General features: G+C 34.8%; 1 protein-coding gene across 3 annotated transcripts in view; it reads left to right on the forward strand.

Annotated features, from left to right (window-relative positions):
• Positions 1-27,036, forward strand: part of AGTPBP1 (ATP/GTP binding carboxypeptidase 1) — a 180,513-nt gene extending 153,477 nt beyond the window's left edge. For all 3 annotated transcript variants that reach the window (XM_061163732.1, XM_061163733.1, XM_061163734.1), the window contains 5 exons: positions 810-939; positions 1,951-2,082; positions 9,288-9,464; positions 14,012-14,172; positions 26,294-27,036. In XM_061163732.1, the coding sequence (XP_061019715.1) occupies positions 810-939; positions 1,951-2,082; positions 9,288-9,464; positions 14,012-14,172; positions 26,294-26,468 (775 nt within the window). In that variant the 3' untranslated portion in view covers positions 26,469-27,036. The remainder of the gene's footprint in view (positions 1-809; positions 940-1,950; positions 2,083-9,287; positions 9,465-14,011; positions 14,173-26,293) is intronic.
• Positions 27,037-27,682: the final 646 nt, after the last annotated feature.

The raw sequence follows: 27,682 nt of genomic DNA on the forward strand, positions 1-27,682 counted from the left end.
ACAGTTCATTTATTGTGTTAATTAGACCAGGGTCTCTTTAGTGCTTCTGAAAAGTGGGATTTTGTCTAGCTGTCATGAGCATCTCCAAAGTTGAGGGTACTATACTTTATTTATTTAGTAAGAGTACTATGAATATTTATCATGTTTTAGGAAATGTTTGAATTTAAAAAGTAGAATAATTTTTCTAGATAGTATGATTATGGAACTAAAATCAGCTTTTATGTCTAGTTTTAATTCAGAAACATATTGACCAGTTAGAATTCTGTTTCTAGTTCTGTTAGCCCCTTCTCTTTGCTTACATTTTTGCTTAATGAGTTTAATACTTAAAACATACAATTAAATGAAAATGTATTTGAATTTTTATAAGAATGTGTACTTTTTATGTACTTATCTTTCTTAGAAGGAGGGTCCAGATAGCATGTTTAATAATGAATACAGTCAAAGTACAGAATGTTAGCATTAGAAATGTAGTCAGAATGGAAAATATGGCCATGAATACATTTTGTGGTGTCTGGAACAAAACCCCAGAATGGAGAATTTTTCCTGTAGCTTGAAAATTTTAACCTGTAAAACTGCAAGCTTACCACAGTTTAAATGCATGTAACCCACTATCTGGCACATAGCAAATGCTAAATAGATGTTTACTTAAGGATTATAACATGCATTTTGGTGAGGATTATAACATGCATTTTGGTGAGCCCACCACTTACACCTGTTTGAAATACTTAGTGGAATAGAATCATAAAATAAATCGAGTGCATATAAGAATTTATTGATACCAGTGTTTATCTATTGTTGTGTTTATACAGTCACCGCTGTTCCTTAAGTGGAGAGGATTTGAATAGACAATGGCAAAGTCCAAATCCAGACTTACACCCTACAATTTATCATGCCAAGGGTCTGCTACAGTACCTGGCTGCCGTGAAGCGTTTACCACTGGTAAGTGGCAGTGTGTGTTTGTATAATCAAAGAGCTGATTTTGTTGATCATTAGCTTAGTATTTTATAAATAATTGTCTGGTTATAAAAGCTGTGTGTTAGTTTCAAAAGCAGTTTCTATAAAGTATCTTTGTCATCAGTCACTTGTATATTAATTTTGGTATCTAATACAGTATATCCATATTCTTATTTCATTAGGTTTGATTTTTATAATTCTCATGAGCCTTTTATTTTTCCTTATTGTTTATGAACATTTGTCACTCCTGGTTGTAAGCTGTAGGTATTTGATCGCAGTGTTTAAACAACAACACGAGGGTAAAAGTATGTATCTTCCAAGTTCTTAAAGTACTAGAAGCTTATATTTTAACTCTTTAGCCAGTTCTAAAGCTGGTAGGTCTTGAGTATCACATGGGAAAGGTAGAATAGGCATGATAGGAGAGCCTGGTCATATGTATTTCTTCTGTTTTCAGCAACTTTTGTTTTAAATGTTTCCATCATGTTAAGCCTTAATCTTCCTTCGGGAAAGATGGAATATTTTGCAGAGTGGCAATATTGACATGCAAGTCTGACCGTTTTCTATTTTTAAAATGATGCTCTTATAAACCATACCCTCCATCCCCTTTAAAAAGAGTGTTTTTCTTGAGAGCATTTTTATATTCTCTTAAGTTAGGTAAGTATTTTAACAACCCTTGGGGCAGCTGTAGATTTGACCTAAAATTGTATTTATTATTTTTTAAATGATGGATAGTAGATACAAAAGAAAGAGTGGAACTGATGGCTTGATACAGGACATGCCTGCAAAGGATTTAGCCATTCTAGTATTAATCATAAATCCTTTCCAAAGGTAGATATATACTATTACTTTTATGAATTCTACTTATTAAATGGTAGCTTATTTACAATAAAATGACCAAGGAACACAGACCCACTATTGGCTTCATACTAACTAGTTTGACTTGGCAATGCATGAATTTGAAGGATTTTAATTTTAAAAATATATTGTCTTTTCAAGGTTTATTGTGATTATCATGGTCACTCCCGAAAGAAGAATGTGTTTATGTACGGCTGCAGCATCAAAGAGACGGTGTGGCATACAACTGACAATGCAGCATCATGTGATGTTGTGGAAGATGTGGGATATAGGGTAATTATTATAGATGAGGCGGGAAGTTTTGAATTTCAAACATTCATAAGACTACAGAACACAAAACATATAGAAATTACTTAGAGTCAGTAAATGTTGCCATTTTGCTATTCTGTTTCAGATTTTTTGATTGAAATGTTTCTTCTAAAAGTTTTTGCTTTTCACATTGTTTAATTAAAGTATACTTGATTTACAATATTATATTAGTTTTGGGTGCATTATGTGGTTAGTTAGTATTTTTATAGATTGTGCTCCATTTAAAGTTATTATAAAATGTTGACTGTATTCTCTGTGCTGTATAGTGTATCCTTGTTTTGTTTATTTGTTTATTGTGTACATAGTAGTATGTATCTCTTAATCCATTATCTTCATCTTGCCACTACCTGCATCCCTCTCGCTACTGGTAACAACTAGCTTCTTTATAGCTATGAGTCTGCTTCTGTTTTGTTATATACAGTCATTTGTTTTATATTTTAGGGTTCCACATATAAATATACAGTATTTGTCTTTCTCTGTCTGACTTATTTCACTAAACATAATATTCTCCAGGTCCATCCATGTTGTTGCAAATGGCAAAATTTCATTTTTTATGACTGAATAATTTTCCACTGTATATATGTACCACATCTTCTTTATCCATTCATCTGTTGATGCACACTTAGATTACTTACATGTTTTGGCTATTATAAATTGTGCAGCTGTAAACATTGGGATATATGTGTCTTTTTGAATTAGTTTTCATGTTTTCTGGGTATATGCCCAGAATAGGATTGCTGGATCATATGGTAGCTTTATTTTTGTTTTTTTATTGCCCTCTGTAGTGGCTCCATCAATTTGCATTCCGATCAACAGTGTAGGAGGGTTCCCTTTTCTCCATACCCTCTCCAGCATTTATTATTTGTAGAATTTTTGATGATGGCCATTATAACCCAGATGAAGGGATAGCTCATGTGGTTTGATTTACATTTCTCTACAAATTAGTGATGTTGAGCATCTTTTCATGTGCCTATTTGCCATCTGTATGTCTTCACTGGAAAAATACCCATTTTTCTGTCCATTTGGTTTTTCTGCCCTCTTTTTAATTGGGTTGTTTATTTTTTAATATTTAATTGTATGAACTGTTTATATATTTTGGATATTAGCCCCCCCCAGTCATTTGCAGATATTTTCTCCCATTACATAGGTTATCTTTTCATTTTGTCAGTCATTTCCTTTACTGTGTAAAAACTTTTAAATTTAATTAGGTGCTAGTTATTTATCTTTGCTTTTGTTTTCTTTACCTGAAGAGAAAACAAAAATCTGAAGAGACAGATTAAAAAAAAATATTGCTACTACTTGAGTGAAAGTGTTCTGCCTATGTTTTCTGCTGTGAGTTTTATTGTGAAGGGAAGGGAAAGTCACTCAGTCATGTCCGACTCTTGGCGATCGCATGGACTATACAGTGTTTGGAATTCTCCAGGCCAGAATACTGGAGTGGGTAGCCTTTCCCTTCTCCAGGATTCTAACTTGCCTCGTGAGGCAAAAGCAGTAAAACTCTGCACACAGAAATACATGCCAAAATCTTGTGTAATTATGGAAGTCAAATTACAGATTTGGTAGCATGACTATAGTCAAAGAAAGGCAATGCCAAAGAATGCTCAAACTACCACACAATTGCACACATCTCACACCCTAGTAAAGTAATGCTTAAAATTCTCCAAGCCAGGCTTCAGCAATATGTGAACCATGAACTTCCAGATGTTCAAGCTGGTTTTAGAAAAGGCAGAGGAACCAGAGATCAAATTGCCAACATCCGATGGATCATCGAAAAAGCAAGAGAGTTCCAGAGAAACATCTATTTCTGCTTTGTTAACTATGACAAAGCCTTTGACTGTGTGGATCACAATAAACTGTGGACAATTCTTCAAGAGATGGGCATACCAGACCACCTGACCTGCCTCTTGAGAAACCTGTATGCAGGTCAGGAAGCAACAGTTAGAACTGGACATGGAACAACAGACTGGTTCCAAATAGGAAAAGGAGTACGTCAAGGCTGTATATTGTCACCCTGCTTATTTAACTTGTATGCAGAGTACATCATGAGAAATGCTGGGCTGGAGGAAGCACAAGCTGGAATCAATATTGCCAGGAGAAATATCAATAATCTCAGATATGCAGATGACACCACCCTTATGGCAGAAAGTGAAGAACTAAAGAGCCTCTTGATGAAAGTGAAGGAGGAGAGTGAAAAAGTTGTCTTAAAGCTCAACATTCAGAAAACTAAGATCATGGCATCCGGTCCCATCACTTCATGGCAGATAGATGGGGAAACACTGGAAACAGTGGCTGACTTTATTTTTCTAGGCTCCAAAATCATTGCAGATGGTGATTGCCGCAGTGAAATTAAAAGATCCTTACTCCTTGGAAGGAAAGTTATGACCAACCTAGATAGCATATTAAAAAGTAGAGACATTACTTTGTCAACAAAGGTCCATCTATTCAAGGGTATGGTTTTTCCAGTGGTCGTGTATGGATGTGAGAGTTGGACTATAAAGAAGCTGAGCACTGAAGAATTGATGCTTTTGAACTGTGGTGTTGGAGAAGACTCTGGAGAGTCCCTTGGACTGCAAGGAGATCCAACCAGTCCATCCTAAAGGAGCTCAATCTTGGGTGTTCATTGGAAGGACTGATGTTGAAGCTGAAACTCCAATACTTTGGCCACCTGATGCGAAGAGCTGACTCACTGGAAAAGACCCTGATGCTGGGAGGGGTTGGGAGCAGGAGGAGAAGGGGACGACGGAGGATGAGATGGCTGGATGGCATCATTGACTCAATGGACATGGGTTTGGGTAAACTCCAGGAGTTGGTGATAGACAGGGAGGCCTGGCGTGCTGTAATTCATGGGGTCACAAAGAGTTGGACACGACTGAATGACTGAACTGAACTGAACTGAACTGTTTATTTTATACTTTTATTGTTCAAATTTCAGCAAGGTAACTTAGCTCCTCTCCACGAGGGGACAGTAGTAGGAGCAAGCTTATAGTTGACTGAACAAAATTAAAAGCCTACAAAAAAACTTCACCTCCTCTTTGCTAAATTAAAGTTTAAAATTATTTATTAACAGTAAAACAAAGAACTCCTGAAGAACAGTAAAACAAATATTCTGAACTAAGTCACTAATAGTAGGGCAGGTGGTTTGAGTCATTTTTTCCAACAGTGGTGAAAGTGTAAGTCCTTCGATTTGCAGTCTCTTCCTCTTGTTGACCAACTTTTTTTTTCCATTTATTTTTATTAGTTGACCATTTTTTTAAAAAAGATAACTAGAAAAGTCAGGTGACAGTTCCAGTGACCATGTTCAAAAAGGGATAGGGAAGGAAGAGACTAATTTCTTGACAATGATCATCCTATTATCTTTATACTCAACAGATGAAACTACTAATATCTCAAGTAAGAGAAATAAAGAAGCTGGATTTTTCTTATAATTTTCCTTTTTCATGTTTTTAGAAAACTGGAATTAGCACTTAACTTCTAGGAGGTTAATCAGCCTGGTAAACTAAACAGAGAGCAAAGTGCCTGTCAGAATCAGCCTATCCTTGTGAGTTTTATTGTATCCAATCTTAAATTTAGGTCTTTGATTCATTTTTAGTTTATTTTTATATATGATGTGAGGAAATGTTATAATTTCATTCTTTTACATGTAGCTAACCAGTTTTTCCAGCACCAGTTATTGAAGAGACTGTCTTTTCCCTATTGTATATTTTTGCTTCCTGTATCATAGATTAATTGACCATATGTTGGTGCTTTATTTCTGGGCTCTCTGTTCTGTTCCGCTGATCTGTGTGTTTGTTTTTTTGTGCCAGTACTATCCTGTTTTGATTACTATAGCTTTGTAGTAGAGTCTGAAGTCAGGAAGTCAATGATAACCCTCAGCTTTTTTTTTTTCCCCTCAAGATTGCTTTTATGTCTTTTGAGGTTCCATATAAATTTTAGGATTATTTGTTGCACTTCAGTGGAAAATACCCTATGTATTCTGGGTATTTTGATAATGATTGCATTAAATCTGTAGATTGCTTTGAGTAGTATGGATAGTTTAGCAATATTAATTCTTCCAATTCATGAATAGGGATGTCTTTCCATTCTTTAGTATCATCTTCAGTTGCCTTCATCAGTGTTCTGATTGTCAGAGTATAGGTCTTTCAGTTTATTCCTAGATTTTTTAAAATTAGATCTAGAATGTAATTAGCTTTGGATTCCTGAACTAAATGATTTTTTTAGTGTATACAAAAGAAACAGATTTTTGTAGTTTGATCTTTATCCTTTACAAGAAAAATCCCAAATAAACAGCCTAACCTGCCATCCACATTACTTAGAAAAAGAAGAAGAAAGATCAAAGTCAGCAAAAGAAAGGAAATAATAAAGAGCAGAAATAAAATTGAGACCCTGCCACATCTCCTTCAAATAGAAAATGTCAGTGAAGCCAAGAGTTGATTTGTTTTTGTAAAAAAAAGAAAATTGCCAGGCTTATTAAGAAGAGATCCCAGTAAACAGAATAAAGAGGAGAAATGTCAAGCTATATCATAGAGATATAAAAAAATCATGAGAAAACTATGAACAGTTTTATGCCACCAAAATTGGAAGACCTAGAGAAATGGATAAATTCCTAGAAGCATACAGTCTTCCAGAACTGAATCAGGAAGAAATAAATAACCTGAACAGAATGATCAACAGTAATAAAATTGAATCAGTAATCAAAAAACACCTAGCAAACAGAAGTCCAGGGCTTGATGACTTCATGGGGGAATTCTACCAGACAGACATAGAAGAGGTAATATGTGTCTTTCTCAAACTCTTTCAAAACACTGAAGAGGAGAGAACACCTAAATTCATCCTATGAGGCCAACCAACATTGCCCTGATACTGAAATCCAAAGACTGCAGAAAAGATTATAGGCCAATATCTCTGATGAATGTAGATGCAAAAATCCTCAGAAAAAATTAGCAAACTGAATCCAAGAATATATGAAAAGAATCATATACCATAATCAAGTGGGATTTATTCTAAGGTTGTAAGAAGGGTCCAGAATCCACAAATCAGTTATTGTAATATACCACTTTAAGAAAAGGAAGGATAAAAATCACATCATCATCTCAATAGATGCAGAAAAAAGCATTTGACAAAATTCATCCATTCATGTTAAAGATTCTCATCAAAGCTGGCATAGAGAGAACATATCTCAACATAATAAAGGCTGTTTATGACAAACCCACACTAATATCATACTCAGCAGTGAAAAACTGAACATTTTTCACAAGTGCTTTTTCACACTTAGACTTTTATTCTATTCGGAATTTATTTTTGTATGAGATGGAAGGGTATAATTTTTGTTTCCCCATGTGTAACCAGTTGTGTTAGCACCATTTATTAAAGAGTACCTCTTTGCTCTGCCGATTTTATAAAGCCATCTGTTATATACCTTGTTTCCCATGTATGGGTGTGTTTTGAGGTATGCCTAGAATTGAAGTGAGATCTTTACTTTGCATCTTGTCTGCTCTTCATTCTGTCCCAGTGTCTGTCCCACTATATTTATGCCTAAATCAGCACCCCAGATTATTTTCCAAAACAGATTTCAGTAACATACCACTACCTTTAGCAGAACTTCAAAGCACTTTTTCTTTTTGGTAACCTCTCTCTTCTTCTCCTTTTCAAAATAAATGAGTAGAGTCATATTAAAAATGGAAACACTCCACAAATATAAAGTAGTAAGTAAAAGTTATCTTCTCTCAGTCACTAATTAATCACTTTCACAATGTGTATTGTGAGACTTGCCTATAAGCACATTTATGCATAGGTGTGTGTAAACATAGTATATGAAGTTTTAGTATTTTTTCACACTCCACAGCAATTTTTTTTCACATAATATTTGATGGCCATCTTTTCGTCTTTATATCTGTCTCTGTCTCTTTTTGACAATTACACAAGATTTTCATTGTGTATTTTTGTTGTTATTGTATGGATACAGCATAATTTATTTATTCAGTTTCCCTTGTTGTGGCCACTTTGTTAGTATTGCCAAATTGTCTTTCATAAAGATTGTACAAATCAGTACTCCCCAATGATTGATAGTGCTGTTTCTCTAAACAACTTACAGTCACCTTTGCCAGGTGAAAACATACCTGATGGTTTTAGTTGGTGTATCTGTAATTATAAATATATGAGATCAAGTATCTTTTCCTATGTTTGATCCCTATTTTTGATCCTAGTTGATCCAATTATGATCTCTCTCTTTTTTTAAATGGCCTTTTATATATTCTCTCTTTGCTTTGTGTAAGTCACCTAATTATTATTTTGAAAACACTCTTCGTGTGTATTATATTACATTTTTTTAATGATGTGCAGTAGTTTAAAACTTCTGTCGTATTTGTTGATTTTTTTAAAGTGGTTTCTTCTTTTGAGGCTTAGAAAGATTTTTCTCATTCTAAGATTTTAAAAGTAGAGTTCCATATTTACTTTAGAGCTTTTAGTTTCATTTAAAAATTTAACTTACTGATTTAAAACTTAAATTCTCAATCTCATGAGAGTTTAATTTGATAGAAGGTGCCTTTAACTAGTTTTTCTCAATGACTGAGCAGTTGTCTCAGCATTTTGTGAATGGTCAATCTTCCTAACTAATAATAGTACTAACTTTAACAAATACCTTTGATTTTAATTCTGAACTCTCTTTCTAAAGATGTGCTATTCCTACACCAGTATCACCATTTAACTTCTGTTTGATGTATATTTATCTGTTGGATTATTTCTCTAATCATAGCCTTTGATTCAGAATTCTCCAGGGAATTCTATATTTTATTTTCAGGCGAATTTGATAATTTTAAGTTGTAAAAATGTGGGCATCTAGATTGTGATTATCTTAGCTTTATTGATTAATTTAGGGATGATTAACATTTAAATCTCTTAGTCAAAACATCTTCGTGACTAAAGTCAAAACATCTTCATGACATATTCATTTTAAAATATGTTTTCCTTAATACTTTCAAACATGGTTTTCTTGGATAGTTTTATTTCACTTATTGGTTATTATTATGAATATTACTTTTTCATTCTATTTTCTGACTACTGTTTGGGAAAGCAGAAAAATCTGACCTAGTAAAAGGATTATTTTGATGTTTTGGATAGCAGGGGATATAGGAAGAAGATCTTTGAATATTTCATCATTTTTATCTTTGCAGACTTTGCCTAAGATTCTAAGCCATATCGCCCCAGCATTTTGCATGAGCAGCTGTAGCTTTGTAGTGGAAAAATCTAAAGAATCGACGGCTCGTGTTGTAGTTTGGAGAGAGATAGGAGTGCAAAGAAGCTATACCATGGAGACGACTTTGTGTGGCTGTGACCAGGGAAAATATAAGGTAAAACATCTCAGGATCTCTAGCCATAGATATTTCAAGACTGTCCTTTCATATATACTCTAGTAGTTTTCAAGTGTATATTAAATGATATGTTTGTTATACTGAGTTATATGTAATTCACCATAATGGGATTGAACCATATGCAGTCTTAAGAACAGTCTCTCTTTTTTTTTTTAATTCTCTGAACTAAATAGGTTGCTTTGGGTCCTTATGAAGTCTTAGTTGAGTCTATTTATAGTCATCATTTTTAAGAAAGTACATTGGCTTCAAAATTCAACAGCAGTCCATTTACTTGTGATGTCCCTTTTCCTTGGTTCTTAATTTTGATTTACCTCTCATTTGTCTTTTAGCAATTCTTAAAAGATTATGTGAGTAGTATATTGTCTCAGTACTTGTTTATCTGATAATGGCCTTCTATTCCTTTCACATATTAAAGTTATCTTGACTAAGTACTTTTCTTATTGTTCTACTTTGAGCTCAAAACTCTATAGAGGTTATTCAAATGTCTACTAGAACTTGTTTCTGAATGGGAGTGTTTTTATTTTTTTTTTTTTTAGGGGAATGGGAGTGTTTTTAGACTAACCTGATTTTTGTTCCTCTGTAAATAACATTTTTTTTTTCCTACTTAATGCTTATAGTTATTCTGTTTCTCTTTGCTATTAAAAAAAAAAAAAAATGTCTAGGGCTTCCCTGGTGGCTCTGTGGTAAAGAATCTGCCTGCCAAGGCAGGAAACACAGTTTCCATCCCTGGTCCAAGAAGATCTCACAGGCTGCAGAGCAGCTAAACCCTTGAGCCAGAACTGTTGAGCCTGTGGAAGAGCCCAGGAGTCACCACTACTAAAGCCCATGTGCATTAGACCCCAAGCTCCACAACAAGAGAAGCCACCGCAATGAGAAACCCCTGCAGTGCAACAAAGACCCCCCTCGCCACAACTAGAGAAAAAATCCCATGCAGCAAAGAAGACCCAGTACAGTCAAAATAAATAAATAATTTAAAAAATTATAAAAAAAAAAAGTACACTGTAGTACACATTTAAATAGTGATTAGTGATTTATGATTTATAATGAACTCTGAAGGTGGTACATTACTAATTAAAAGTTCTATTGTTTAAATTTATTGAATGTAAGTATATTTTTATACATTTAGAAATAGACACATTTATTTATAAAGTTTTTTTTTTGTATTTAGATTTTGTGCATGTGTGACTTATAAATGCATAAGTGTTTGTGAGTCACTCAGTTGTGTTCGACTTTTTGCTACCCCATGGAATGTAGCCAGCCAGGCTTCTCTGTCCATGAAGTTCTCCAGGCAATAATCCTGGAGTGGGTTGCCATTCTCTTCTCCAGGAGATCTTCCTGACCCAGGGGTCGAACCTGGGTCTCCTGCATTGCAGGCAGATTCTTTACCATCTGAGCCACCAGGGAAGCCCTTTCAATGCACATCCCTCACTAATTTTTTTTTTCCCCTTTACTAAGACTCTTCTATGTAGCCATAGGCTTTTATTGGAAGAGAGTTCAGACTTTACTTTTGAAATTTAAGAATAAATTTAAGAGTAACTTCCCTGGTGGCTCAGAGGGTAAAGATACACCTGCAATGCAGGAGACCCAGGTTTGGTCCCTGGGTTGGGAAGATCCCCTGGAGAAGGGAATGGCAACCTACTCCAGTGTTCGTGCCTGGAGAACTTCATGGACAGAGGAGCCTGGCTGGCTACAGTCCATGGTGTCACACAGAGTCAGACACGACTGAGTGACTAACACACACAACAAACGTTAGGTGACTTTGAATGTTTTAAAGATTGAGAACGTCATAGGAAATAAATAGACCTTAGGTAAAACAACTGTTATTCTGTTTAGTCGTGTCTTGTTTTTTTGATGTGCTATAAGAGGAAAGTCAATTTCATGTATCTCACATAAAAGCAATTATAGCTTTATGTTTAGAAGGAGTTAAAAATCTTCCAGGTGGTTAGTATTAAAAATGTAAACATATTATGGTTGGTGCCAGAATCTTTAAGTGGAGAGCTTTGTGACTTTTCCATTCTGTAACAAACTAGCAAAAAAAAAAGGTATAAATTTTACAACTGATGTTCAAACTTGGAGGCTCTGGATGGGTAGAACTTGGTGAAATTCCAGTACTTTGTGGAGAGTGACTTTTCCCTAGTGACTTTAGGTTGACCTCAGAATACTATTCTTTCAGAATGTGCTGTCTTTTCAAATCTCTCCAAATATTGTAAAGTGGTGACTTCTAGACTCCCAAAGTCATGGTTGTGGTGAGAGAGGAGCTTGAGTACCACAGCCCGCAAATTGCGCCTCAGGTCATTGCTTTAGTGGACTGTTTATGTATGGGATGGGGAAAGCTTGACAGTCACTTTTGTAAATGACCATGGGGGGAGGGGAAATCTTGTACTTTATGATTTAGGAAAACAGACTGTAAATTATTTTTTCTTAAAGAGATACTTTATGCAGTCAGGTTGGAAAAAGAAACTAAAAGCACCAGTGTCTGTGAAACTAGTTTATGGGGGTAGGGAGAGAGGATGTCAGGGAGGCTGAAACTTGAATGCCCCTTAAAATCTATGGCATAATAACAGCAGTATTTTCATATTAGATTTGTATTCTACTTACAGACTTTCATTGGTTTTTTTTTTAAATGTTCTGTTTTTGCTTTGATAAATGTATTTGGTCATTGAAAAAACATAAAATATTTAAAATATATTTTGAAACATAAAATGTTAGACAAGTTTTGTAAAAATTGTTAATTTTAACTTTTAAAAATAAAATGGACACATAACAAATAGTTGACTTCCCAGGTGGCTCAGTGGTAAGAATCTGCCTGCCAATATAGGAGACACAGGAGACATGAGTTTGATTCCTAGGTCGGGAAGATCCCCTAGAGAAGGAAATGGCAACACTCCAGGTTCTTGCATGAAAATAAATCTCATGGACAGAGAGGCCATGCGGTTGCCAAGAGTCTGATATGACTGAGTGACTGGGCACACAATGAATAGTCATTTCTCTTTTATATGATTTATATTGATTTATATTGATATACTTTGTGTGATTTACACTGATAGAATTACATTGCTTTAATAAAACTCTTAGAGAAGTATGTTTTACTACTAAAAGTAAGTTTTTTACATCTAAAATTCAATCCTTTTATCATAACGTATACTTCTTTTAAATTTTTTTAGCTAGCAAACTTTTTAAAGAGCAACTTTAGAAAAATTGAGTGCAAAATACAGAATTTCCATATGCCCCCACCCTCCCCTCCCACCACATAATGTATACTTTTCAAACTTGTTAATATTAGCTAATAAGTTGTGTGAGTATAATAATATTTTAAGAAAACAAATCTTTTCACCCTCAAGCATGTTCTTATATTACTGAATTTTAGGTTTCAAATATTCTTTATTTTATTTTATTTTTTTTTTAATTTTTTTTTATATATATATATATTTTTTTTAATTCTTTAATTTTGATGAGCTAATTCAGGAATAGGCATAGCCTTTCTAAACCTCTTAGATTAAGAAGGCAAATCCATTTTCTAATAAAGTTAGTTAGGTTACATTTCCTGGAGTATTTGGAGGTGGCCAGACTATTTAAACAGTCAGTCAGTCATTATTTTAAAGGCATGTGCTTCATAGAGTAAATAACAGTTTTTCTATAATTTATCTCTTCAGTTGCTGTATGCTTTTAGATAGTCATTGAAAGTCAAGTCCACTCTTAGCCTGCAGCCTTTGTTGGTGTAAGGATTTTATTTACTTTAGAGTTTCATTTTTATCTGAAAAATAAATGACAAACAGTATCTTGATTTACAGTAGTCAATTTTTATCCTTTATGTGGTAATGTTTAACTTTTGCTAAACCTTATACTGTTTATTGGGAAACTATTAGTTTAAAAAGTGTTGTGGTAAAATTTTATTTTTGCTTTATTAGACCAAATTTGAAATGGGCATTCTTAACTGACATGAAACATAAGAGTTTATTTTATTTCTACCTCATTGGCTTAGATTTGATTTGGCTTAGAAAAGATTTGTTTGATTCTTTTTTTTTTTTTTAATTAGTCACCTTTCTTTTGTTTGTTTTTTACTCACTGGTTTCTATTTATCATGTAGAGAAAGTATGTATAAACTAATATTCAAATATACAGATTGGAGCCTTGATTGTAATACTATTTCAACGTTGGCATCCAAGTAGTAGATTACAGGTACTAGCAAGATCTTGTAAAAATATACTTTTACACATGAGCTCCAAGAATAACTTACCTTCAAGATAGTTATCTGCTTTTTTTCCCGCTTCTCAGTGTGTTGGTGAAAATATTTTGCACACAGTAAATGAGAATAGATATTTTAGAAATTTTTTTTTTAGATGGTTTCTTTTTTGACTTAATCTTATATTGTTAAGACACTGTGCTTATGAGTTGTAGGTTCATACAAAGTAACAGGCTTTTATTTTATTAATATAGCTTCAAATTCCTTTTATGTAATTTTAATGAGATATAGCCAGAGGATAGCAAATGTCCTAGTTACATGTTTATTATTGCTTTATGTCTAGGGTTTACAGATTGGTACTCGAGAATTGGAAGAGATGGGAGCAAAATTTTGTGTTGGTCTATTGCGTTTGAAAAGACTGACATCCCCACTGGAATATAATCTGCCTTCCAGCCTGCTTGACTTTGAGAATGACTTGATTGAATCGAGCTGCAAAGTAACTAGGTAAGACACACTTGTTTTATTCTTTCGTTTTATGGTAGTATACTGTTAGACTTCATAGTTAAGTAAGAGGAAAGACATAAAGATTTTGACAGTCAAAAGCATTTTTAGAATTTATATAAATAACTTTGCACATCTAATGTATGTTCCAAAATGTGATAATATTCTTGATTCTTTTAACATTGATATTTGGATAAAATTTTAGTGAATTACCCTTATATTTGAAATGCTATTTTAGTAACCTTAATGATTTGCTTTTAACTCAGAAGTAAGCATATATCAGATAATGTATAAATTAAGAATGCTTGGAGCCAAAATTCATACTTCAAAAGAAATTTTATTTTGTTGATAATCTATACACATCAAATGGCTTTCTAATAACTTCTAGTTACATCTACTAGAAACAGCTAATTTAGTATCACTCTGAAAATTTAACTACATGTGACAGGTATTTTTCTAAGTAGGTAATCTTTTGCTCCCAAAATTCAATATATGTAAATTTTGATCAGATACAGGCTCAGACATAATTTGATATCATACTTCTTAATCATAATACTAGAGTTTAGAATTTTATAGTTTGATACATATAGTTAGAAATAGTCCCATTTTATAGACTCTTCATGGTTTTTATTGGTAGACATTGACATCAGATTTGTTAATTTATTGCCAGGCTCTGTTGTATGTGTCAACTTAGCAGTTTTAAGTGTAGTAAAACATTAATTAGAACTGTATTTTTATATAATTTGATAACTGAGATAGTGATTACCTGCATTCTCTACTCTTCAAAACACTTGGTAAACAATAATGGAAATAATTATAAACACATTTATTTATTAAATAAATATGGATAAAGTTGTTCTCATTGATGTTTAGAAGCTTCCTTTTAATTTATTTTATGTACTTTTGATTTCTGTTCCTCATGTTTCATTGTTGGTATTACCTCTTTATGGAGGTAAAATTCACAAATATAATTGTAAGATATTTAAAGTATACAATGTGATGATTTGGTGTATGTATGTATACACTGTGAAAGGATTTCCCCCATAGAGTTATTAACATGTCCATACATCACATCACATATTTACTTTTGTGTATGTGTGTTGGGAAACATTTTTCAGTTCTGCTCTTCTAGCAAATTTCAGTTACACAATCCAGCGTCATCTAGTCTAGTCACCATATTGTTCATTACTTCCTCAGACCTTATTTATCTCAACAACTGAAAGTTTGTATTATTGCCTCTCCCTCTTGCCTCCTCTGCCTGCCTCCCACCCCCTGGCAACCACTTTGCTACTCTCTGTTTCTATGAGTTGTCTCAAATTTTTTTTTTTTTTTACATTTCACATGTAAATGACACCAAGCAGTATTTCTCTCTGTTCTCACTTAGCATAATGCCCTCCAGTTTCATCCATGTTGTTGCAAATGAAAGGATTTCCTCTTTTTAAAGGCTGAATAATATTCCATTGTATCAGTTCCGTTCAGTTGCTCAGTCATGTCCAACTCTTTGCGACCTAATGGACTGAGCATGCCAGGCTTCCCTGTCCATCACCAGCTTCCAGAGCTTGCTCAAACTCATGTCCATCGAGTTGGTGATGCCAGCCAACCGTCTCATCCTCTATTGTCCCCTTCTCCTCCTGCCCTCAATCTTTCCCAGCATCAGGGAGTCAGCTCTTTGCATCAGGTAGCCAAAGTATTGGAACTTCAGCTTCAGCATGAGTCCTTCCAGTGAATATTCAGGACTGATTTCCTTTAGGATGGACTAGTCCAAGGGACTCTCAAGAGTCTTCTCCAACACCACAGTTCAAAAGCAACAATTCTTCGGTGCTCAGCCTTCTTTATGGTCCAAATCTCACATCCATACATGACTACTGGTAAAACCATAGCTTTGATTAGACAGACCTTTGTTGGCAAAGTGTTATCTCTGCTTTTTAATATGCTGCCTAGGATTGTCATAGCTTTTCTTTATATCTATCTGCATTTTTCTTATCCATTCATCTGTCGATGATCAGATAGTGTTCAAACTTTGACTATGTGAATAATACTTATTTGAACAAAAGAGTCCAGTGTCTTAATGGTTTTTAGCATACAGATCCTCTACTTTCCTGGTTAATTTGTTTGAAATTGTTTTCTTGATTTCTGTTCCTGATGTTTCATTGTTAGTGCATTGTTAGTGCAGCTGGTGGTATTTTTACGGATTCTATATGATGTCTTGTCTATTGCAAATAGAGAAAATTTACTTTTTCCTTTCTTATTTGGGTGACTTTTATTTCTTTTCTTGTCTAATTGCTTAAGCCAGTACCGTGGTGAGAGTGGGCATTTTTGCTTTGTTCCTTATCTTAGAAGAAAAGCTTTTGATATTTCATGGTTAGCTGTGGGCTTGTTGTATATAGCTTTTATTATGCAAGAGTGCATTTTCTCTTTACCTGGTTTGTTGAGAGTTGAATGAATGGATGATGAATTTTGTCAAATGCTTTTCTGCATCTATTGAGGTGATAGTTCATCAGGGATATTGACCTATAGTTTTCTTTTTTTAAAAGTTCTTTCTCTGACTTTGTTATTTAGGACAATGCTGACCTTATAAAATGAATTTGGAATTGTTCCCTCCTCTTTTAATTTGGGAAGAGTTTGAAAATAATTGCCATTATTTATTCTTTAAATGGTTGGCAGAATTCATCATTGAAGCCATCTGATCCTGGGATTTTCTTTCTGGGGAGGTTTTTGAGTATTGATGCACTCTCCTCACTCATAATTGCTCTGTTCAGATTTTCTATTTATTCCTTCGTGATTCAGTCTTGGTAGGTTTTATCTTTCTAGGAATTTTTTCCATTTGTTCTTGGTTGTCCAATTTGTTGGTGTATAATTGTTCATAGTAGTCTTTTATGATCCTTTATATTTTTTTATGTATCTTTTGTGATGTCTCTTTCATTTGTCATTTCTCCATTTTTTTTTAGAAAGTCTTAACAGTTTATCTGTTCTTTTTTAAAAAATTAACTCTAAATTTCATGGATCTTTTTATCTTTTTAGTCTCCATTTTATTTATGGCTGTCTGATTTTTGTTATTTCCTACCTTCTGCTAACTTTAGGCTTATTTATTCTTATTTTTCTAGTTCCTTGAGATGTAAAATTGGGTTGTTTATTTGAGATTTCTTTTTTCTTCATGTAGACCTTTATTGTTATAAACTTCCCTCTTAGAACTGATTTTGCTGCCTGTCATCAGTTTGCTATGTTGTATTTCCATTTTCACTTCTCACGAGATATTTTTTGATTTCTCTTTTACTCACTGGTTGTTCAGCAACATGTTGTGTAATCTCCACATATCTGTGAATTTTCCAGTTTTCCTAATTGATTTCTACTTTTCTGGCCACATCATACAACTTGTAGGATCTTATTTCGCAAACCAGCAATTGAACCCAGGCCCTCAGCACTGAGAGTGCAGAGTCCTAACTACTGGACCACCAGGGAATTCCCAATTGATTTTGAGTTTTGTTTTGTTGTGGTTGGGCTTAATGTGATTTTGGTCTTCTTAATTAAGACTTGTTTGTGGGCTAAGATATGATTTACCCTGCATAATGTTCCATATGTGCCTGAGAAGAATATGCTTTTTTTTTTTTTTTCTGTTGGAAAGCATGTGCTCTATATCTTTTCATGTCTGTCTGACCTAATATGTAGTAGAATTCCATATATATAACTTGGGAGAAATGGACAAATTTTTAGAAAAGTATAACCTTCCAAAACTGAACCAGGAAGAAATAGAAAATTTGAACAGACCAATCACAAGCACAGAAATCAAAACTGTAATCAAAAATCTTCCAACCCACAAAGCCCAGGACCAGATGGCTTCACAGGTGAATTATACCAAAAATTAGAGAAGAGCTACCAAAAAATGCAGAGGAAGGAAAACTCCCAAAACCATTCTACAAGGCCACCACCATCACCCTTCTACCAAAACTAGACAAAGATGCCACAAAAAAAGAAAGCTACAGGCCAATATCACTGATGAACATAGACACAAAAATCCTCAACAAAATCCTAGCAAACAGAGTCCAACACCATATTTAAAAGACCATACATTGTGATCAAGTGTGCTTTATTCCAGGGATGCAAGGATTCTTTAATATCTTCAAATCAATCAGTGTGATACACCAAATTAACAAATTGAAAGATAAAAGCTCACAATGGATTAAAGACCTAACTGTAAGAAACCATAAAACCAGAAACCATAAAACTCTTAGAGGAACATAGGCAGAACACTCTCTGACATAAATCACAGCAAGATCCTCTATGACCTACCTCCTAGAGTAATGGAAATAAAAACAAAAATAAACAAATGGGACCTAATTACGTTTTAACACAATGAAGGAAACTATAAGCAAGGTGAAAAAACAGCCCTCAGAATGGGAGAAAATAATAACAAATGAAACAACTGATGAATTAATCTCCAAAATATACAAGCAGCTCGTGCAGCTCAATACCAGAAAAATGAACAACCCAATGAAAAAGTGGGCCAAAGAACTAAAAGACATTTCTTCAAAGAAGACACACAGATAATAAACACATGAAAACATGTTTAACAGCACTCACTGTTAAAGAAATGCAAATCAAAACCATAATGAGGTATCATTTCACATAGGTCAGAATGGCCATCATCAAAAAGTCTACAAACAATAAATGCTGGAGAGGGTGTGGAGAAAAGGGAACCCTCTTATACTGTTGGTGGGAATGCAAACTGGTGCAGCCACTATGGAGAACAGTGGAGATTCCTTAAAAAAACTGGAAATAGAACTGCCATATGACCCAGAAATATCCCACTGCTGGGCATGCACCGTGAGGAAACCAGAATTGAAAGAGATATGTTATCCCAGTGTTCATTGCAGCAGTATTTACAATAGCTAGGACATGGAAGCAACCTAGATGTCCTTCAGCAGATGAATGGATAAGGAAGTTGTGGTGCACATACACAATGGAGTATTACTCAGCTATAAAAAGGAACACATTTGAGTCAGTTCTAATGAGACAAATGAACCTAGAGCCTATTATACAGAGTGAAGTAAGTCAGAAAGAGAAAAACGACTACTGCATATTAACACATATATATGGAATTTAGAAAGATGGTACTGATGATTCTACATGCAGGCAGCAAAGGAGACACAGATGTAAAAAACAAACTTTTGGACTCAGTGGGAGAAGGTGAGGGTGGGGTCATTTGAGAGAGTAGCACTGAAACATGTATATTACCATATGTAAAATAGGTGACCAGTGCAAGTTTGATGTGTGAAGCAGGGTACCCAAAGCCAGTGCTCTGGGATAGGGTGGAGAAGGGGGATTAGGATTGGGGGGACACATGTATACCTGTGGCCAATTCATGTTGATGTATGGCAAAAACCACCACAATATTATAATTATCCACCATTTAAAATATAAATTAATTAAAAATAAAAATCAACAATGTAAGATGACACACACACAAAAATTCTCAATTGTAATGAATTAAGGGGCGATTAGGGGGAAAGGAACTCTCAAAAAAAAAAAAAGGCTCCAGATAATGATTTTTAAAAATTGATAAATATTGCCCAGGCTCCTAAGCCCCAGCCAGCATTGTGGGAGCCCAGTAGAACTTATTTAGAGGAGACTTTTACTTACTTTTCTCACTTCACCCCCTTTCTGCCTTTTGACTCTTAAGTGAATAGCGTCTCTGATAAAATGTCTTTGAAAAGTCAGCTTCTTTCTATTTGGGTTAGGGGATTGCCTAAGCAAGGAGATCTAAAGATCTGATTGCTCTTATAAAGCCTTTTAACCAACTCTGTTTTCAATTTCCCCTGATAACCATTATCTTCAATTCCTGAAGATACACAAATTGGCAATTTTTTCTTGGCCTTCTGTACTGTAGATGCTTAGCAAAGTGGAACAAGTTAGAACTCAAGCCTTCTGTTTTCATCCATCTTCCTCCATCTTCCAAAATTTTGTTGATATCTCTCCTTTAACTCTTCAGTTTTCTTTTTTTATGTATTTATCCTTTTAAAAAAGTTATTTTTTCTGTCATTCTAGTGGCTTTTGGGATCCACTATGTTTATTATAAGTTACACAACTTTTTTTTCAGTGAAATGAAAATAAATTATAATTTAATTATATTTTATATTGTTAGGGCATTTGTTGGAAATTACCACACACAAATCATTTTAGTTTTACCCAGTTGTATTTGTTGTATAATAAAAATTCCATTTCATACAACACTAAGTCTGCCTTATATCTTTCCTAGGGGGTGTGTTTCTTTTAGGTCAAAGCTGGGAATGTTTGTGAAAGTCATTTAAGAACTTAAACCTTGTTGGGCTGCACCCTACAGGCCTGAAATTCTTGTAATTGCCCAGCCGTAAGACCAAATAAAGCATCCAGAGATAGCTAGAGAGATCAGTGGTTTTCTTTAATAGTGAGTCTTAACACGCCTGATGTAAGATCCTGTGTAAGACAGTGGGCAGCAGTTCTTGCTATGGTGGAGGGGGTGGGTGTTACCAGTTTTACAGGGAATTGGCATCAGGTTGTCTCATCAGTTGCCAGGGAAACCAGCAGAAGGGCCTGTTCCTCATCATCACTTTGATAAATTATTAATAGTGGGTGGAGCCATTCTTAAAGCTCACCATGCAGAAAACTAAGATCATGACATCTCGTCCCATCACTTCATGGCAAATGGATGGGGAAACAGTGGAAACAGTGATAGACTTTCTTTTTTTGGGGCTCCAAAATCACTGCAAATGGTGATTGCAGCCATGAAATTAAAAGTTAATGCTTACTCCTTGGAAGAAAAGTTATGACCAACCTAGACAGCATATTAAAAAGCAGAGATATTACTTTGCTGACAAAGTTCTGACTAGTCAAAGCTGTAGTTTTTCCAGTAGTCACGTATGGAGGTGAGAGTTGGACTATAAAGAAAGCTGAGCGCTGAAGAATTGATGCTTTTGAACTGTGGTGTTGGAGAAAACTCTTGAGAGTCCCTTGGACTGCAAGGAGATCCAACCAGTCCATCCTAAAGGAGATCAGTCCTGGGTGTTCATTGGAAGGACTGATGCTGAAGCTGAAACTCCAGTACTTTGGCCACCTGATACGAAGAGCTGACTCATTAGAAAAGACCCTGATGCTGGGAAAGATTAAAAGTGGGAGGAGAAGGGGATGACAGAGGATGAGATGGTTGGATTGCATCACTGACTCAATGGACATGAGTTTGAGTAAACTCCAGGAGTTGGTGATGGACAGGGAGGCCTGGCATGCTGCAGTTCATGGGGTCACAAGGAGTCAGACATGACTGAGCAACTGAACTGAACTGGAACCATTCTGATCCAAAAAGTAGAACAGCCACTAGCTAGGAGTGGGGAATGGGAGGTGGGGTGAGTTATTGATTAATCTGTACGATTAAGAGGGGAGGTTGGTCATGTGAACAGGCTGTGGGTAAGGCGAGGACTCCTTGGGCGGGGATGTACGCAGAGCAGGAGTAAAACCATCTTGAGTGGCCTGACCGTGCACGGCCACATAGTGTTTTTGAACTTAGCAAAAAAAATTTTTTTTATTTGGCTGCACTGGGTCTTAGTGGCAGCACTTGGAATCTTCATTGCCATTTGTGGGCTTAGTTGCAGCATGCAGGCTGTAGCTTCCTAACCAGGGATCGAACCTGGGCTACTTGGATTGGGAGTGTAGTGTCTTAAATCATTGGACCACCAGGGAAGTCCCCAGCAAAAGTGTTTTTACCTGTTAGCTGAACTATTAAACAGTATTTTTAGTGACCCTCTTTTAAAGGATTTGAGACCTGGTAAAACATTTTAATAATGTTTCTCATTAGGATTTGTGATGGTGACTAAATTTCAGGATATTAAGCATATGATTTTAAGTTTAAGTATGTTTTAAAACATTATGGGAAAGTAAAGTTGAAAAATACCAAACTCTATACTGTTTTATTGTAATTAAAAATACAGCCATGTTTTAAAGGAAGCCTATTTTACTATCTTATAATCAAATAGTGTTTGGATTTTTTTTTTAATTGAGATGAAATTCACACAGCATAAAATTTACCATTTTAAAGTGAACAATTTAATGGCATTTAGTATGTTCACAATATTGTACAATCACCTCTATCTAATACCTTTTTTTTTTTTTTTTTAATCATCTGCTCAGAGGAGATCCTCATACCATTAAGCAGCATTTCCAGTGGGGTATGTGTTTGATACCTGGCTGGGGAGCTAAAATTCCACATGCCTCGTGGCCAAAAAACCAAAATATAAAACAGAAGCAATATTGTACCAAATTTAATAAAGATGTTTAAAAAAAACAGTACACATGAAAAAAAAAAACTTAAGAAAAGGAATAAAATTATTCTTCTTACATAGATATAGATGTCTATTTGAAACTTCAAAATAAGACTGTTAGAATAAGAAGAGCACATATTCATTTGAAGAGGATTCATTCTCTCCTCTGACAGGCCATAGTATAGGGCAGATTGCCCCAGTTTAGTGAGGAACTGAGCTGATTTGAGGTAGGTTTGTAAAACTTATGAAACATGTAATTCTTTATTTATCCCTCCCCCCTTTCTAAGTTGTCGCCTTCCAGAGGTCACAGTTGTAGGCCCAGGGTTTCTCACAAGACTGCCCCAAATTTTGTTATTTTCTGTTGTATTTGTTTTGCTGCTTTCTGCTTTGCTTTTTAGCTTCTTGCTCAGTGTATTTTAAGAATTTGTCAAATGCCACTAGAGAAAAACCATTGGGTATCACATCTCTGTAACTCCTTTCTTCCAGGAAACTTGGCAGCCTGGAACTCCAGCTTTTGCCTCCATTCTTTTGAAATTGCTGAAAGTTTTGATGACTCCTCTACCTCTTGGCTCTGGCTCTTGCTGGCCCTTGGTTTCCTCTGTACTTTGCCCCATGCACCTTTTCTCTTGGTTGATTTTGCTTTGTGTATTTTCAGTGTAATAAGTAATAGCTTTGAATATAACTCGGTGCTGAATCTTGTAAATTTTCCTAGCAAATCGCTAAACCTACAACCAAGATCATTCTACCCAGCAAGGATCTCATTCAGATTTGACAGAGAAATCAAAAGCTTTACAGACAAGCAAAAGTTAAGAGAATTCAGCACCCACCAGACCAGCTTTACAACAAATGCTAAGGGAACTTCTCTAGGCAAGAAACACAGGAGAAAGAAAAGACCTGCAAAAACAAACCCAGAACAATAAAGTAAATGGTAATAGGATCATAATATCAATAATTACTTTAAATGTAAATAGATTAAATGTTCCAAACAAAAGACACAGACTGGCTGAATGGATACAAAAGCAAGATCCATATATATGCTATGTACAGGAGACCCTCTTCAGACCTAGGGAAACAATACAGACTGAAAGTGAGGAGCTGGAAAAAAAATATTCCGTGCAAGTGGATATCCAAAGAAAGCTAGAGTAGCAATACTCATCACAGATAAAATAGACTTTAGAATAAAGACTGTTATGTAGGAAGAACAGTAATTATTGATCAAGAAATCAACCCAAGAAGAAGATATAACAACTGTAAACATATCTGCACCCAACAAAGGAGCACCTCAATATATAAGGCAAATGCTAACAGCTATAAAAGGGGAAATCAACAGTAACACAAATAATGGTGGAGGACTATAACACTTAAATCACAGCAATGGACAGATCATCCAAACAGAAAATTAATAAGGAAACATAAGCCTTAAATAACACATTAGATCAGATGGACCTAATTGATATCTACAGGATATTCCATTCAAAAGCAGCAAAATATACATTTATCATCTAGTGCACATGGAACATTCTTAAGGAGAAATTACATCTTGGGTCACAAATCAAGCTTTGGTAAATTTAAGAAAATTGAAATCATATCAAGCTTTTTTTTTTTTTTTTAACCACAATGCTATGAAACTAGGTATCAATTACAGGGGGAAAACTGTAAAAAAATAAAAAATAAAAACACATGAAAGCTAAACAGTATGCCTGTAAATAACCAAGAGGTCACTGAAGAAGTCAAAGAAGAGATGAAAAAACACCTAGAAACAGATGACAAGAAAAACACAACAAAGCCTATGGCATGCAGCAAAAGCAGTACTAAGCGAGAAGTTTAAAGTAATACAAGCCTACCTCAAGAAACAAGAAAATCATCAAATAAGCAGCTTAACCTTACACCTAAAGCAACTAGAAAAAGAACAAAAAACACACAAAATTAGTAGAAGGAAAGGTCAGCAGAAAAAAGTGAAAAAGAAATGAAGAAAACAATGGCAAAGATCAATAAAACTAAAAGCTGGTTCTTTGAGATGAACAAACTTGACAAACCATTAGCCAGATTCATCAGGAAAAAGAATACTCAAGTCAGTAACATTAGAAATGAAAAAGGAGAAGTTACGACTCACACCACAGAAATACAAAACATCATAAGAGGCTACTACAAGCAACTATATGCCAATAAAATGGACAGCCTGAAAGAAATGGACAAATTCTTAGAAAAGTACAACCTTCCAAGACTGAACCAGGAGGACATATATGAACAGACTAATCACAAGCACTGAAGACAAAATATGAACAGATCAATTGCAAGCTCTGAAATAAAAACTGTGATCAAAAAGCTTCCAGCAAACCAAAGCCTAGGCCTAGAGAAGCAATAACACCTCTCTGCTCAAACTCTTCCAAAAAATTGCAGAGAGAAAAACACCCTGAAAATTTGAAGCACCATGGTCAAAATAGAATGAATCATAGGTTTTTGAAAGTAAAAGAATAATTGTCATTTTAAAGGCAAATAATTAATTCAACTTTTTTTCCTAAAATCCTAACAGAGTGATGATATTTTAGTTGTGTAACAATGAAATTGTTCTTTTGAACATTAGATGTGCTGTAAAGTCTTGTGTAGCCTCCAGACCACTCAGCCTGGTTTATCAGTACCACTGTGTCATGGTGCAAGCTCTGAACGTTTAAGAGGAAGTTTACTATGCAAGATCAAGTTGATTTTGCAATATATTTTTCTCTTTCCTTTAATGAGCAATATTAAAACAATTCTAGGAAAAATGATACTCTCATCGGATGAGTTTTGCCTTCTCATAAAATTAGAACCATATAATCCATTAACTTGTCTTTTCTGTTTAAACTTCAGATATTTGAACTGAATTTAGTATTCAGTTGCAGGAATTCTTTCATTTTTGGTGCATGATAACATCAGCTTCTCTGCTCATTTGAAAATATTATTGTTCCTTTTTTTATTGTCTGATTTTATAGCTTTTAATTGCATCAGCAATAGGAAATTCTTTTTTGGAAGTAGGTAGGTTATAAACAAACATACATCTGTATGAAACTTAGATTCTTTTGGTCACAAAAGGGGGGTGTTGAGATGTTTCTGTAATGTTTCTTTGTGTGTGTGTGTGTGTGTGTGTGTGTAAAGTCTCCCAAATGGGGAGAAATCAGAATATTTGATGTTTTTTTTGAAGAGGAAAGAATATGTTACCTAGTGGAAGGGTTGCCTTAATCCCAAACAGCCTACCTAATGAAATATTTAGAAGCACTTAGCGCTTTTAAGCAAATGTCTTCTGTATCCCAAGGGAAAGTAATTAATCTGGGTATAGAATGTTCCCTTGTTTTTATTTTTATTCTTGACCAGTGGAGACTGTGAGGATGGGTATATGGACTGTTCTTATGGCAAATGATTGTAGACTTAGAATAAGTGGTTTCAGGGTATTACTGGAGGAACCAATTAGATACCACAGTTTCTTATAAAGCCTCTTGAAATTATCTTTTACTTGACTTACAGTGATCAAAATAAACTCCTAAGCTTACAAATTGATGAAATCCTTCAATGAAGTAACCTACTGAGAGAGTCCATTTTTTTTTTTAGCTATCTAATTGTAGGATATATATCGATACTCTTGTCATATAATTAAGTTAGCATTTCACCCTGTATTATCAATGCAGTTATTTTCAGCTATTACAAATGTCTTAATTTGTTCATTTGGATAACATTTTAAAAATTAACCCAAACTACTACTTGTATTGTATTGAAATCAATGTTAATCCAGTATATAGTCAAATAATCTTATTTTAAAGCCTTGTAACCTAACTAAGTCTTATGTGTTCTGTATGCTTTGGCTACAGCCCCACCACTTATGTTTTGGATGAAGATGAACCTCGATTCCTTGAAGAAGTTGATTACAGTGCAGAAAGTAATGATGACTTAGATATTGAATTGGCTGAAAACACAGGAGACTATGAACCTTCTGCCCAAGAAGAAGTACTTTCTGACTCTGAATCAAGAACATACTTATCTTGAACTCTTTGCCATCACTTATTAATTGCAAAGAAGAAGTGAAATATCTTGGTTTTTGTTACATAGGAAGTGTGAGAGAAATGACTTTATAGAAAGCTGACTCAGAAAGACGGAAAGCATCTTGGACCTGTTTGGTTTCAAGACAATAAATATGTTATTAATTCATGATAAAATTGGCACTTGTTTTATTTTAGATATTCAATGCACTTTACATAGCATTGAAGTATCAAATATTGGATTTACTTTTTAAAAAAAACTCTGAGTGTCACTGCATGAGTTTTTAATCTCCTTATGGTTATATATCCTGCATCAAATGGATAATTTTGAAGTGTGTGAGAACATAAAGTCTAAATTCCAGAGTTGTTGAGAATCCTGAGTTACTGAAAACTAATATATATGTACATGGATTCCTGTAGATGTGTCTGTGTAAGGATGGGTAGATATTGAAGATAAGACTGTTCTTCACAATCATGTTAACTGTTGAGTTGTGACTGAAATCATCCAGAGTTTGCCTTGAAACCATTACATTCTACATTTACCAAATTAAATAAAAACTATATTAAATGTTGCATTCATTTCGTCATCCTTTTTAACCAGCTCAGATTATTTGGTCTATGGAATCTTTGGGGAAATATTATAATAATCTGACATCTGAATACATTGATAAAAATTTGTGGAAAAAAGTGCTTAATTTACTAGCATTGTTTATATAGTAGAGGCATACCTATCGTAAAAAATATATTTGAACAGCTCTTTTCTCTAAAATTCTGTCTCGTGGGTGCACCTAAAGTCTGCTGCTGCAGACCGTTGCTGCTGCTGCTGCTAAGTCACTTCAGTCGTGTCCGACTCTGTGCCACCCCATAGAGGGCAGCCCACCAGGCTCCCCCGTCCCTGGGATTCTCCAGGCAAGAACACTGGGGTGGGTTGCCATTTCCTTCTCCAGTGCACGAAAGTGAAAAGTGAAAGTGAAGGCGCTTAGTCATGTCCAACTCCCAGTGACCCCATGGACAGAAGCCTGCCAGGCTCCTCCATCTATGGGATTCTCAAGGCAAGAGAGTACTGGAGTGGGGTGCCATTTGCCTTCTCTGGCTGCAGACTGTTTAAAAGCTTTAAAAATGTAGTGAGGGTATGAGCCAGTGCTAAATGTATATGAAGCTTATGCTGCATCTCCTGAGCTGTGCAGTTATTAAGTGTACTGACGTGAATTCATTTAGGGC

Source organism: Dama dama, chromosome 16 (assembly GCF_033118175.1).
Source record: "Dama dama isolate Ldn47 chromosome 16, ASM3311817v1, whole genome shotgun sequence".
NCBI classification, from domain to species: Eukaryota; Metazoa; Chordata; class Mammalia; order Artiodactyla; family Cervidae; genus Dama; species Dama dama.